The 13,781-nt window shown below is 56.0% G+C and overlaps 1 protein-coding gene and 1 long non-coding RNA gene across 7 annotated transcripts in view; one reads left to right on the forward strand and one right to left on the reverse strand.

Moving 5' to 3' along the window:
• The window catches only part of DDX11 (DEAD/H-box helicase 11), a 93,233-nt gene that overhangs the window by 2,763 nt on the left and 76,689 nt on the right, over window positions 1–13,781 (reverse strand). For 3 of the 6 annotated variants that reach the window (XM_067756111.1, XM_067756109.1, XM_067756110.1), the window contains exons 10-24: window positions 12,515–12,667; window positions 11,672–11,718; window positions 11,278–11,357; window positions 10,384–10,428; window positions 10,216–10,283; window positions 7,091–7,412; window positions 6,822–6,953; window positions 6,226–6,338; window positions 2,884–2,956; window positions 2,460–2,563; window positions 1,674–1,823; window positions 1,344–1,412; window positions 1,125–1,225; window positions 338–777; window positions 6–160 (exon numbers count right to left, since the gene is read on the reverse strand). In XM_067756111.1, the coding sequence (XP_067612212.1) occupies window positions 6–160; window positions 338–777; window positions 1,125–1,225; window positions 1,344–1,412; window positions 1,674–1,823; window positions 2,460–2,563; window positions 2,884–2,956; window positions 6,226–6,338; window positions 6,822–6,953; window positions 7,091–7,412; window positions 10,216–10,283; window positions 10,384–10,428; window positions 11,278–11,357; window positions 11,672–11,718; window positions 12,515–12,667 (2,052 nt within the window). The remainder of the gene's footprint in view (window positions 1–5; window positions 161–337; window positions 778–1,124; window positions 1,226–1,343; window positions 1,413–1,673; window positions 1,824–2,459; window positions 2,564–2,883; window positions 2,957–6,225; window positions 6,339–6,821; window positions 6,954–7,090; window positions 7,413–10,215; window positions 10,284–10,383; window positions 10,429–11,277; window positions 11,358–11,671; window positions 11,719–12,514; window positions 12,668–13,781) is intronic. The other 3 variants (XM_067756115.1, XM_067756112.1, XM_067756114.1) reach the window with 3 other exon arrangements.
• LOC137233464 (uncharacterized) lies at window positions 130–8,604 on the forward strand. Its single transcript, XR_010947423.1, has 3 exons — window positions 130–368; window positions 470–1,418; window positions 1,828–8,604. It is a non-coding gene; the product is annotated as an uncharacterized lncRNA (long non-coding RNA).

The raw sequence follows: 13,781 nt of genomic DNA on the forward strand, positions 1-13,781 counted from the left end.
CTGACCTTCCGCAGAGCAGCAAAGGCAGGGCCAAAGGTGGCTTTGACCTGCACGCGATCCCGGATCCAGGCCGGCAGCTTTGCCAGGATAGGAGGGCGGGCGTACCGCTGGTCCAGGAGCACGATGCTGGCAAAATCCTTCTGATGCCTGATGGCCCTGCCTGGATGGGGACAGAAGTTGGGGGGTCTGAGTTAAACCTGCCTCCCCCCACAGTGCGTTTCTACTGTGTCCCCTTCCCCTTGCTCAGCACTCGGGCTGGAGAGATGGCAGGTGAAAGCCCTCCTTCCTGTCGCCTCACTCTCCAGCCATCTTGCCAGCAGCGTCAGCCCAGGCTCACCTATGGATTGGTTGACGGCCTTCATACACAGGTTCTCCACCAACGCCTTCCCAGGAGGCACCTGGCCTGGGGCTCGGGGCTGGGAAGGGGAAAGGAGGTGACCCGTCAGAGCGGACTCTTGCCTCCTCCTAGTGTTCTCAGTGACAGTGACATAGCCGGGCTCTGGAGCGGGACCCGTGGGCCTCATGGGCACAGCAGCCGGCATGATAGGTGATGGCATGGAGAAGCTCAGGGGCTGTGGAGGGGGCGTCCCATCGCTCTGGAGCAAACGGGACACACACGTCCCAGGGCAAGGGGGAGTCACAGCCGTGGGGTGCCCCCTCCCTTTGACCTCCGAGGCACTGGCGGTACTCACGAGGGTCTGGTCCAGGTAAGCCATCTTCTCCTGCAGCTCTGCAGACCTGATGCTGGGGAAGGGCATGCCCACCATGACCACACACCTAGGGCGGAGGCACACGCGAGTCACGGCAGCTGCGCGGTGCCCAGGACAAGGGGCCCGTCCTCACCCACACCTCCACTCCACTTCCTTCCGCCTCTCCCTCCCCTCGTCCCTACCACCTGGAGAGGGTTTTCTCAGCGGAGATATCCAGTCTAGACCAAGGAACTGAGTCCTGATCAAGTTAGGGGCTGCCTGATTTTCCACCTGGCCCCAAAGGGCCAAGTCCAGAGTTGTTGCATCCGTGCACCTCGCGGGTGACGGGCCTGAGCAGTCAGCCCGGGTGTGGACTCCGAAGGTGCCAGATGGGTGGGTGTCAGAGCCGCGGGAGATGGGAAGCCCACCCCTTACCGGCCAAGGTTGTCAGAGAAGTTGATGCCTTCACTCATCTTCCCTCCGACCACGGAGAACATCAGGGCCCCTGTCACCATGCCCCCTGCCTGGCCACAGTGCTGCAGGAAACACCCAGCCCAGAGCTGCAGAGCCAGGGCGTGGATGCCAGCCACGGTACTTTCAGCTGCCAGCGCCACGTGCCCTTTGGACCCAAGGCCTCAGAACCACACCTCTTACCTGAATGCACCTGGAATACTCCAGCAGCACCTGCTCCACCTGGTTCACTCTCTGGGGCTCCTGAAATATCTGAAGGTAAACATATAATGTCTCCCAGAAAAGGGTTTCAGAATGCCTGGGTCTTGGGTGGCTCTTGGCCTTATGTTTTCCAGACTGGGGACTGGAGAAGCCCACAGGGCCAGGGCCCTTGGGGAGATGCCCTGGATGGTTATCAGGGATTGGAAGCGGAGGTAAGGAACTAGCGGAAGCCCCCGCACACAAGAAATGCAAGGAGGAGCTCTGGGTGCCAGCGTCCTCTCGAGTGGGAAGTCCAGCAGAGCAGCCACTCACCTTCTTCCTGACAGCCAGGCGGGCCAGCAGGCCACTCTTGTCCCAGTGGGCGTGGACCTGGCGTTGGTACGCATAGGAGGGAAAGAAACAGACCACCCCTCCCGGCACCACGTTGCACAGGTTACAGAGGATGCGACCCGTCTCATCCATCTAGGGAGGGAAGACAAGGAACCTGCCACGGAGCCATTCCTGAAGCCCCCCAAAAAGGCTCAAAGCCAAGTACAGCGACCCACGGGTGACTGCGGGGGAGCACGGCCAGGTGGCTCCCCGGGGCGGAATGTGCCACCCTCCCTACCACACACCCGATGATGCTTCTGGCGCCTGGTAGCATCTGTGACACACCACGTGCTGGCACACCAGAGCCAAACCCACTGTGGGATGCCGCTCAGTCCACTGTTCTCCAACTCCCAACATCCTGCTGGGGATTAAGCCCCGTCTGTGACCAATCAGGCACTGAAAACCCCAGGCATGCCACTAGAGGTGTGCCCCCAACACCCGCATTCCTGCCCAGGCGGAGCCCGCAAAGCCAGACGGCAAGAGAACCAAAGGCACTGAGCAGCCTGCTCGTGAGCTTCGTTTAAAGAAAACGTCCTCAGCAGCCGAAGGCATGAGGCTGGAGATGGCCCAGACCTCCCGTGGTAAACTTCTAGATCCTGCCCACCCTGTGCCAGCTGTGATGGGAGAGCCCAGCGCCTGAATGCTCGGCCCGGGGCAGGGTGCCCCCAGCCCGAAGTCTGCCTCCTGCCCCCGCAAAGACCGTGGGAAGGCAGGCTGCCTGGCACGGACCATCTGAGGCAGCTCTCTCTTCTGGTACGTGAATTCCAGCTGCTGGTTGGAGGGCCCGCTGCAGATGACGAGGGGCAGGATGTTGTCTGCAGGGATCACGTGACCTGGCGAGACCCAGTGAGGCTGAAGTGGAGTCGACTGTCCCGCAAGGCAGAGTCCAGTAAGAGCTTCCCCCGACCCTGTCTTCCAGACTAGGAAGAGCAATTCACAGCCCCCGCCCCCCACCCCGTTTCCACACGGGACCGACTCAGCGATGCCCAGGCCTCTCCGTGCAGACACCGGGGACGCAGAGCAGGAGAGCCTGGAGATGGGGAGCTCGCGAGGAAGCTGCCCTCTTGTGGCCTCAGCCCCCGGGCCTGACAACAGCACACGGCTGAACAGTGACACGAGGCCCAGCCTCGACACCCTGGGCATGGGTCCTCACCACAGGAGAACTCCACCACGCGCTCAGCTTCCACCCCGGCACACGCCAGCAGCTGCTCCCGGAAGTCGGACACCTGCAGACCACAAAGCCAGCTCTGTCACCTCCCAGAGGCCTGGGCCAGGAGGCGACAAGTACGTAAGAACAGAAAAGAGAGGCAAAAGGAAAGGCTGGTAACAGATTCGTTAAAAGAAAAAAAATAAATAATGATACCCAGTGTTGGCAGCCTCATTTAAACCACTTGTGGGAACAGCAAGAGAAATTCAGCAATTTGAAACAGTGGTTCTAAACCCTGGCTATGCAACAAAATCACCACTCGGAATTTAAAACATATATATATGGTCAGGGCCCAGCCCAAACTACTGAATAAGAATCTCTAGTGGGAAGACATGTGCATTTGTATTTTTAAAGAGCTCCGGGTTTTCACCTATCAAACTGGCAAAAATCCCAAGGTCTGACTGCTCTCTGGAGAACCAGGCATTCTTATATGTTGCCTGTGGGCCACAGGATAGCACGACTCCTGTGGAAGGGGAATTTGACACTATTTAACAAAGTAGACATATGTTTACTTTTAACCCACAATCCCCTATCTAGGCATCTCCCCTGAAGTACAGCTCCACAAACCAGACATATGCGCAAGGACAGTCCCTGTGAGGTTATCCGTAACATTCTGCATTTCAAGAGAGACTGGCCGAAGGAGCTACTCCCCCAGCAGACGACCATGCAGCTAACAGAAGGAACGCAGACCACCCTGTGCACTGCTAACGTGTGATCGCCAGAGCATGCTGGGAAGTTAAAGCTGACTGAGCTCCCCTTAATGTAAGAAAGGAAAGGGAGGGCTTCCCTGGTGGCGCAGTGGTTGGGAGTCCGCCTGCCGATGCAGGGGACACGGGTTTGTGCCCTGGTCCGGGAAGATCCCACATGCCGTGGAGCGGCTGGGCTCGTGAGCCATGGCCTGTGAGCCTGCGCGTCAGGAGCCTGTGCTCCGCAACGGGAGAGGCCACAACAGTGAGAGGCCCGTGTATCGCAAAAAAAAAAAAAAAAAAAAAAAAAAATTAAAAAGGAAAAAAAATTTGCTCATCTTTGCAAAAAAAAAAATTAGAACGAAACACTGGAGGAATAGACCAGTAGCTAATAAAAATGATTACCTTTGGGAATGGGGAACGGTTTGAAGAGGGACAGAGGTGAGACTCTCTGAATACGTCTTGCTATATAGTTTCGACTTTTGAACCATACAGATGTGGACATTTTTAAGAACATAAAGTAAAAAGACAAACTAAAATTGAAAACAAAAACTGAAAGCCTACCTCCCTATCAAACTCAGAATATAGCCACACAGAGAAAAGCTTGACTTCAAGTGACTTTGTATCACTAATGACCACATATCCTTAGTGGGGTACTTTAAAGGCAAAAAAAAAAGCATGTAAATGAATTCAATCAGTAGTTTCTTGTTAGAATACTGGTATATTTTTTTTTGTTGTTGGGGGGCACACTGTGCTGCATGTGGGATCCTAGCTCCCCGACCAGGGATCGAACCTGTTCCCCCTACACTGAGAGTGCAGAGTCTTAACCACTGGACCGCCAGGGAAGTCCCAGAATACTGGTATAATTTTGAAACTATTTTAAGTATATTTGAGGTAGAGCAAATAAGTAATTATGTTAATGTGATAAGAAATCAAACTGCAGCGGAACAGATACTACGTAAGGTCAAGTAAAATGACTGACTTTGATACAGAGATGTCACTGTGGACTCATAATGTCTGAAAACTACTCCCTAGGCCTGTCCCCTGAAATGGCCTATAAACGGTGACGACCCAGGAGCACTACGAACGCCCTAGCTCCCAGATGTTGGTTTCTAAGTACCAATCCCCCTTTGAAGAAACCAGGGCACCCTGGACAAACGAATGATTCCAGGTCTGGGGCAAGGAAAGTGTTAAGGTGAGCCCGGGACATTTTTTGTGCTGAAAGCAGGGAAGCATCCCAAGACTAAGGGGGCCATGTCAAAGGGACCAAAGCAGCATGAGGGGTTCCCACAGGCCAAGTCTCAGAAAATCTGAGCGTCAAAAACAGCGACTGTGGACTTCCCTGGTGGCGCAGTGGTTAAGAATCCACCTGCCAATGCAGGGGACACGGGTTCGAGCCCTGGTCCAGGAAGATCCCACATGCCACGGAGCAACTAAGCCCGTGTGCCACAACTACAGAGCCTGCGCGCCACAACTACTGAGCCCGCAAGCCACAACTTCTGAGCCCACGTGCCTAGAGCCCGTGCTCCGCAACAAGAGAAGCCACCGCAATGAGAAGACTGCACACTGCAATGAAGAGTAGCCCCCGCTCACCACAACTAGAGAAAGCCCGCGTGCAGCAACGAAGACCCAGCGCAGCCAAAAATAATTAAAAAACAACAGCAACAAAAAACAGCAACTATAAATGATTCTAATACACCAGTGAATAAAAGTCTACTTCTATACACAAAAAAGAAAAATGGAAAAATAATACAGCTACAGGGGTGACTCTTAACAGGAAGCTGAGGTTGGGAGCTGACGGCTTGAGGAGGTTGAAGAGCCTTTGCCTTTCAGCCAGTAAGTCTTGGTTCTAAGACACATCCTAAGGAAGTGACCGCTGTGCAGAGATGCAATTGTATCTCCCACTCTACCAGTTAAAACAGAAGAACTGCAAATCGCCTAGATACCTGACAAAAGAAGGGTGATCGTATGTAACATATTCACATACGGAATGAAGTGCAGCCAGAGTTGGGCAGGATAAATGCATATTCGCTGACAAGGAAAAATGCTGAAGATGCTTTGCTGCTGAATGAGAAAAGCAAATTACAACAGCAGCATGTGGAGATACCATTTTTGTTTTCGTTTTTTAAATATGTATGTGTATTTGTAAAAACTATGAGTACAAAGACTATTGGAACGATATACGCCAAAACGAATTTTTGCTGGTGGAATTATGATCTATTCCCTGTTTTTGCTTGTCTCTGCTCCCTACAATGAAAATATAACAGTTTCCTAAATACGTATACTAAAACTTAAATTTATCAAAGAAAGAGAAGGTTGTATCTATGGTGGGTACAGGAATGGAAAGGCACTCCATTCTGGGTCTGAAGCTCCAGAATGGCTTTCTCTGGAGAAGTGGCTACAGGAACACCAGGGCAGGGCAGTGCCCACCCCACCCCAGACCCAGCCACGACACAGAACAGCAGCGCCACCTAGTGGACACTGCGTGGCTGGCTCAAGCTAACCCCCTTCTGGTTGGGGGACTCACAGGATGGGAAGAGGCCTGATGCTACATCCTCCCCATCCCAGCAGCTGGGCGCGAGAGGCTGCGCCGTGTCCTTACCGGTTGCATGGTACCCCCTGCGAGGACCACCGCCCGGCATTCCTTTACCACCTGGGCAAAGTGCACGGCTGGATTCAGGAGCAGGAATTTGAGGCTGCTCTGACTGAGGCTGCCTAAAAGAGAAAGACAGCTACATGGAGAAGGGCAGGTGCAGGCCCAACAGAGACCTCCATCTGCCTGAGACAAAGGGGATGTCCAGTCGGGTCCATGTAGAAGCCATAAGAGATACGACTTTCTCTTTAAATTAGACCCATCTCATCTCCAGGACAACCCTGAGGTAGATGGCAGGACTGTCTCCCTTTTCACATGAAGAACTGAGATTTAGGGAGAAACTGGTCCAAGTCATGCAGCTCATAGGTGATGGAGCCACGACTCCAACAAAGCCCACCTGACCTTCGCACTGGGCTACGCGGAGTCTCTGGCAACCTCGCCCGAGACCAGCCAGCAGCCCAGCACCTCTTCATCCCTCCTCACCCCCTCGACTACTGGCGTGGGTCACAGGTGGCCAGTTTTCACCCATTTCTGCGTCCCAAGCTGGTGGGGTACCAGATGGAAGTAAAGCAGCCTGGCCCCAGGCTGGCTCCTCCCGGGGTTACCTTGACGGCTCAGGATGACCCTGCCATCCTGGTTGGCAGTGGTGAGAGCTGCGAGGAAGCCTTCGATGTGCATCAGCGGGGAAGCGGGCCGCGGTGCCCTGTCCTCCCCCTCCTCCGCGGGGGCTGCAGGAGCTGCACAGAGCAGAGGAAGGAGGAGGGTCTGGGAGCCCGGACAGCAGGGGGCTCCCTGCACCTGGGCTAAAGCCATCCTCCGGGAAGACCATGCGTGAGTAAGGCTAACTCTTGCCCAGGCTCCCCCTCTGACTCACCCGCAGTCATCCCCGGCTGCAGGCTCTGCAGGAAGTGCTGGAACCCGGACAGTTTGGGTTGCTCCCTGGAGGGCGCCAGGACCGCCCCGTACCTCTCTGTGAAGCCGAAGAGCTGGGACAGGGATGAGAGCAGTGGTTGTGAGAGGGAGCCGGACGGGCCCCTCCCCGCCCCTGGCGAGCTGCCGCATGGTGAGCACAGAGACAGGGCGTTCGGAGGTTCGGCAGGCCAGGAGAAGAGACGCACGGAGGACAGCGACGGGGGCCCGCGCAAAGGGACACGTACCTTTCTGCTGACCATGCTCTTTTCACAGTAGCGCTTCACCTGCGAAAGCAAACCCAGCCAGAGGCGCCGGGAAAACAAATCCAGCTGGAGAAAGCCACCTTCCAAACAACAGGAGCAGGCCCACGCCACCCCCTAGGTGCCCAAAGCGCCTCTTGTGGTCGCATCACCCTCCTGCCTGAGGCCTCCCCTCTGCCACTGTCCCCCCCCGCTGCGTGCGCATGCGCGCACACACGCATATACACACACACACACACGTGCGCGCGCACACGGTGCCCTGCCACAGAAGGGACTCGGCAGCACAGCACAGCCTCTCCTCTCTAATGGTGCTTGGTGACGGCCACGTCCCCTCTGCTCTCCTGCACCATGACAGCAAAGCTGGACCTTGAGGATTAAGAGGTAGTTTTTAAAAAATCCTATGAGCAAAAGCATGACCCAAAATGGAGAGCTGGGGCTTCCCTGGTGGCGCAGTGGTTGAGAGTCCGCCTGCCGATTCAGGGGACGTGGGTTCGTGCCCCGGTCCAGGAGGATCCCACATGCCGCGGAGCGGCTGGGCCCGTAAGCCATGGCCACCGAGCCTGCGCATCCGGAGCCTGTGCTCCGCAACGGGAGAGGCCACAACAGTGAGAGGCCCGAGTACCGCAAAAAAAAAAAAAGGGAGAGCTGGGCTACGTCAGGGGCATGTGGAGGAGCTTGGTTGTGAGCACAATGTGCAAGATGAGGGGTGTGGAGCCCCTGAAGATCTCTGAAAAGGGGCCATCTTCCATTAAGATTCACTGGGGATGAGAAAACCGTAATTCAGAAAGAGTCATGTACCACAATATTCCTTGCAGCACTATCTACTATAGCCAGGACATGGAAGCAACCTAAGTGTCCATCGACAGATGAATGGGTAAAGAAGATGTGGCACATATATACAATGGAATATTACTCAGCCATAAAAAGAAACGAAATTGCGTTATATGTGTGGTGAGGTGGATGGACGTAGAGTCTGTCATACAGAGTGAAGTAAGTCACAAAGAGAAAAACAATACCACATGCTAACACATATATATGGAATTTTAAAAAAATGGTACTGGGACTTCCCTGGTGGCGCAGTGGTTAAGAATCCACCTGCCAATGCAGGGGACACAGGTTCGAGCCCTGGGCCGGGAAGATCCCACATGCTGCGGAGCAACTAAGCCCGTGCACCACAACTACTGAGCCTGCGTTCTAGAGCCCGCAAGCCACAACTACTGAACCCGCGTGCCATAACTACTGAGCCCGCGTGCCGCAACTACTGAGCTTGTGCTCTAGAGCCTGCGAGCTACGACTACTGAGCCCATGTGCCACAACTACCGAAGCCCGCGCGCCTGGAGCCCATGCTCTGCAAGAAGAGAAGCCACCGCAACAAGGAGCCTGTGCACCGGAACAAAGAGTAGCCCACGCTCGCTACAACTAGAGAAAGCCTGTGTGCAGCCATGAAGACCCAACACAGCCAAAAAATAAGTAAATAAATAAATAAATAACGGTACTGATGAACCTAGGGGCTGGGCAGGAATAAAGATGCACACAGACGTAGAGAACACACTGGAGGACACAGCGGGGAAGGGTAAGCTGGGATGAAGTGAGAGAGTGACATGGATTTATATATACTACCAAGTGTAAAACAGATAGCTAGCGGGAAGCAGCCGCGTAGCACAGGGAGATCAGCTCGGTGCCCTGTGACCACCTAGAGGGGTGGGATACGGAGGGGATATGGAGATATGTGTTACGTATAGCAGAAATGAACACACCATTGTAGAGTAATTATACTCCAATAAAGATGTTAAAAAAAGAAGATTCACTGGGGAACTCCCTGGTGGTCCAGTGGTTAGGACCCCGCGCTTTCACTGTCGAGGGTGCAGGTTTGATTCCTGGTCAGGGAACTAAAGACCCTGCAAGTTGCGTGGTGTGGCCAAAGAGAAAAAAGAAAAAACGTCACCGGACTGTAGTCTGTAAAAAAGACACGAGGCAGAGAACAGGACCAGAGACCAGAAAGGAGCGAGGAGGGCAAGCGCCTGCTCTGGGGCAGCAGCTGTGGGATGAGAGCACGGGGTCAGGGCCTGGCAGCGTGTGGATGCGAGGTGAGGGGGAAAGGAGTCCAAGGCCATTCGGCCTGCCGCCCGCCTGGTGGGGGATGGCAGCGACCAGGCCAGGGGGCAGCTGGTGTGAAGGGGAAGGGGGAGCGGGGCCTTGAGCCCACACAGCCGGGTTGCCCTGGGCTCCACCGAGCACCACCAGCACCCTCGTGTGTGCGGCGTGCTGTCCTCCTCAGCTGGGGAGCCTGAATGACGTGGTGCCCCTCCCTTGGAGTCACGGGACCCACGCGCTGCCTTGGACACGGTGCTCTGTGTCGTCAGCAAACCAGACTCACTAAGGTGGTCTGTCAAGCGACAGAGCCTGTGCCCCATCTGGAGGGAGCAAAGGTTGAGGCTGGGCCCAACCCAGGCCAAGCACCCTAGCCGCGCTCTCAGGCACCTCAGCCCGACAGCTGGATTGCAAAGTCATTCGTGCTCTGCCCAGCGCCCGGGAAGACTGTGCCCGAAGACAGGTGGAGGGGAGGCACCTGCGAGCGTCCGCTTATTACACAGAGAGGAAGGCACGGCTCCCCGTGACCCTCCGCCCCAGGCTGAAGACTGCCCTCCTGCGACATGAGCTGTGTGTGAGGGTCAGGTACAGTAACTCTACAGACCCTCGGACCTCGAGGCTGCTCAAGGACAGAAGGAATTTCCTTTCTATTCCTTCCACCGTCTTAACGCTGTTCCGCCCACGGGGGGCGGGCAGAAAAGGAACCTGGATGTGCCACACAAAGGTGAAAACCTACCTTGAACAGGTTGATGTTGTCGATCTGGCTCTCAAAGAGGAAGTCGCTGACGGTCTTCAGCTCCGTCCCTAAGGGCAAACAAGCGAAGGGCCCTGAAGCCCTCGCTCTGAGGACCGTGGCCTCCGCACCCCAGAGGGCAGCTCAGAAACGGCTCCCACCTGCTCTTACCTGCCTGAGACAGGCTCTGGGTATTGGGGCTTTGCTTAACGTTCCCTACAAAAGAGAATCAAACAGGTCAGGACGGTGGGCCTCTGGCCCCCATCTTCCCCCTCTGCTCTGTAGTTATCGAGTAAGAACGCTCCTATCTGAAGGGGTCTTCTGCCATTTACAGCACCCAAAGGCCCCACGAAGGGGGAGGGGGGGACTCAAGGTCTGACCCACGTGCACACGCAGCCCAAGCCTGGCGATGTCATCCTTTCCCACATCCTCCGAGGAGGCGGGGATAGGGACACCCCACTCCACACGGGCGCCAGCAGGAGACACCCAGGCTGCACGGCAGAGACCCAGTGAAGAGCATCAACGTGAGACAGATGCCCCCGAAAAGCCCTGCTGCCTTTCTGCCCTTCAGCTTCTATAAAAGCTTGCACAGGAACTGCCAGAGGGAAGTCGTGTGGCTCCGAATGATGCCAAGAAGTGTGGGCCCCGGAGCCAGAAGACTCCAGTCCCTCTCACCGGGCTCACGAACCACAGGCCGGTCACCTCTGCTCCGGGCTTCAGTTTACTGGCCTGAGGGTTACCGTGCCTGCGCCGCCTTCCTCACAGGAGCACCCGAGTCCTGAGTCCCATCACTGTGACGTAAAGTGTCATACACACATTTCTATCACAATATATTATTATTACTGCCACCTGTGGGGTCGGGCCTGGCAAAATAAAAAGGACTCAGAACAGGGGCAAATCAACCAGGGCTCTAAACAAAGGTCTAAGGCCGGACAAATAAGAATTCTCTAAGTCAATGGCCAAGGCGATTCCTGAGAGACAGAAACCCCAGGGGTCCCGACTGGCGTCCGGGGAACGGAGCCCAGCAGGCTCAGCAGCTGGCCGCGGGGCGGGGATGCTCCTTACCGCCCAGCACCGTCACGAACTTCTCCAGCACGTACAGGATCTGCTTGATGTACATCAGGTTCTTGGCCTTCAAGCGCTTCCTGGGGAGAAGCCAGTGGACATCGGCGGGAGAACCCCGGCTTCCCCTCCCGGTGCTGAGCTGAGGCCCTCCTGTCTGCTGTCTTCCCAACCGGCTCACGAGCTACACACACTCTCCCAGAAGGGCGGCTCACTGTGGCCCAGGGCCTGCACGGCCTCCTGGGGTGCACGCCTAACGAACAGGAGGCGAAAGCACGCTGGCCCCCATCATGCTGGGCCCGGCCAGATGCTACCCCGGTGCCTCCTCTCGCAGGCTGGCTTTGGGGTGCCGAGGCTGAGCGGGGCCTTCCCAACCCCTCGGGGGGCAACGTCTCACCCATATCGTTCCATGTACTGGAGCAGCTGGGAGTGGGCCTGGCAGAGCTGGAGGGAGAACAGAGAGCGATGTGATGGCAGAGCAGGCCCTAGACCAGCAGCCTGGGGCCGTGCCAGAGACGCCCTCGATGATGCCTGGACAACGCCAGCGAGGACACTTGGGGGGCAGTCGAGGTGAAGGGGCGCTGGTGCAGTGGCATCCGCGGAGGGTCAGGGAAAGGGGAAGACGATGACTTGCAGATAACGAACGTCCCTGCTAGTGCTTCCTGGGGTGGGAAAGACATGCTGTCTGCTGGGAGAGCCGGTTCCAGGCAACCATCACGGCTCAGTCCAGGCCAGCCGGCACTGGGCAGTCCAGGGGGTGGGTGTCACGTGGGCTTGAGGGTCAGAAACCGCTGGTCAAATCCCAGGCTGACCTCAGGGGCAGCGCTTAACCCTCTCTCAGCCTCCGAGTCTCTACGTAAAACAGCCACCAGCCCGACGCAGAGTCAGCGTGCAGATGTGGTGCAGGGCACATAGCGTGAAGACGTGGTGCGGGGCACATAATGGGCAATGAACAGCGGCTTTCAGAAACCTCGAGCATCCCTCAAAGCAGTATCAACAGTAACAACCAGCTGCACAAGGACCCCTGCTTCTCATCCCACCATCCGGCTCACGGAGACCTAGTTAGCAGCACCCTGGCCCGGAGGACTCTGGGCGACACAGGCTGGGGAGAAGCAAGCGAAGCGCCCGCTGCCTGGGCTGGGTCCCGTCCTCAGTCACGCTGGGGGTCCCCGGCCTCGGCTCAGCGCGCCCGCTGCCCCCCACGGCAGGCCCTGGCCTGGGAAGGCAGAGGCCGACCCACCTGGGAACCGCTGACCTCCACGCTGTGGATGCCGGTGATGGTGTCGATCAGGTTGTGGGCCTCGTCGATGACCACGACCTGGCCCTGCAGCCGGATCCCCGCCGCCTGCCGGGCGGCCGCGTGCAGCAGTATCTGGTAGGGCAGCACCACCAGCTGGAGGGGGAGAGGCGGCCTGAGGCGGGAGCAGGACCCGTCCCACAGTGGGCGGGCCCAGCCCCCGGAACACGCGTAGGCGGGCACTCCGGAGAGAAAGCTAGAGCAGTGCACTGTGCTTTGAGCTGGAGAACCTTCCCCGGAAAGTCTTATGTGAGACGTCAGCTACAGAACAGATAAAACTGGAGCCGACTGCACTTCCGAGTGGACCAAGGGCGGAAGGGCGGAGGGGCCTGGAGCCCCTGCTGCAGAACCCCTTCTGCGCCCCCAACGCACCAAGGTCCCTCAACACGCTGTGACAGCACTGGGCCCAGAAAGCAGCCCCGGGTTCTGGCCCTGGGGCCGCCACTTCCCAGCTGTCTGACTCTGGGACAGGCAACCTTTCTGAGCCTCGGTTTCCTCGTCTGCAAAACGGGCTTGAGGAAGTCTATCTCAAATGAGGGTTAAGGGGGGGGAGGCGGGGTAACAAAAATGAAAGCACTCTGTCAATTTCTTAGGTGCCGTGTTGTTATGACGATTTTCCAGTTAAAAGGATACCGATAAAGTGAAAATCCAAAAAACTGGAAACTTAAGGCCCAGGTTTTAACACTGGCTCCGCTACTCATCTGCTGTGAGAAAACAGATCAATCACTTAACCCTTCTAGGCCCCGGGGGTCCTCACGTGTAGAATATGAATAATACCTGCCTTAGCTATTTCAGTGGGCTACTATAAACAAAAACGACATGCAAAGTGCCTTAAAAAGTCGAGATCATAAGAGTTTCAGGATATCTCACTACATTGGCACCCAAGTGTGTCCAGACCCCAGGAGGGCTGAGACCACCGTGAGGCTGGGTGGGCTCCCCAGTTTCTCAGTGACCCTCACACTCAGTTCCGGGCAGCACACTGACAAGCATCTAACTGCCAGGTAATGTTATTACTAACACAGTTCCCTGCATCTTTAAAAATCTATGGAAGTCTTCTCTTGATTATATGAAATTCTCCATAAACGATACGTTATTTCCAAAAGTCATTCAAATTAAGGGAGTAGAAAGAAAACAGTTAAATCATACCACCAAATAACAATGATATCATTTTTGACTCCATACAGCAAGTCTAGGGAAGGGTCTCCACCTG

The sequence above is a fragment of the Pseudorca crassidens genome, chromosome 11 (assembly GCF_039906515.1).
Source record: "Pseudorca crassidens isolate mPseCra1 chromosome 11, mPseCra1.hap1, whole genome shotgun sequence".
NCBI classification, from domain to species: domain Eukaryota; kingdom Metazoa; phylum Chordata; class Mammalia; order Artiodactyla; family Delphinidae; genus Pseudorca; species Pseudorca crassidens.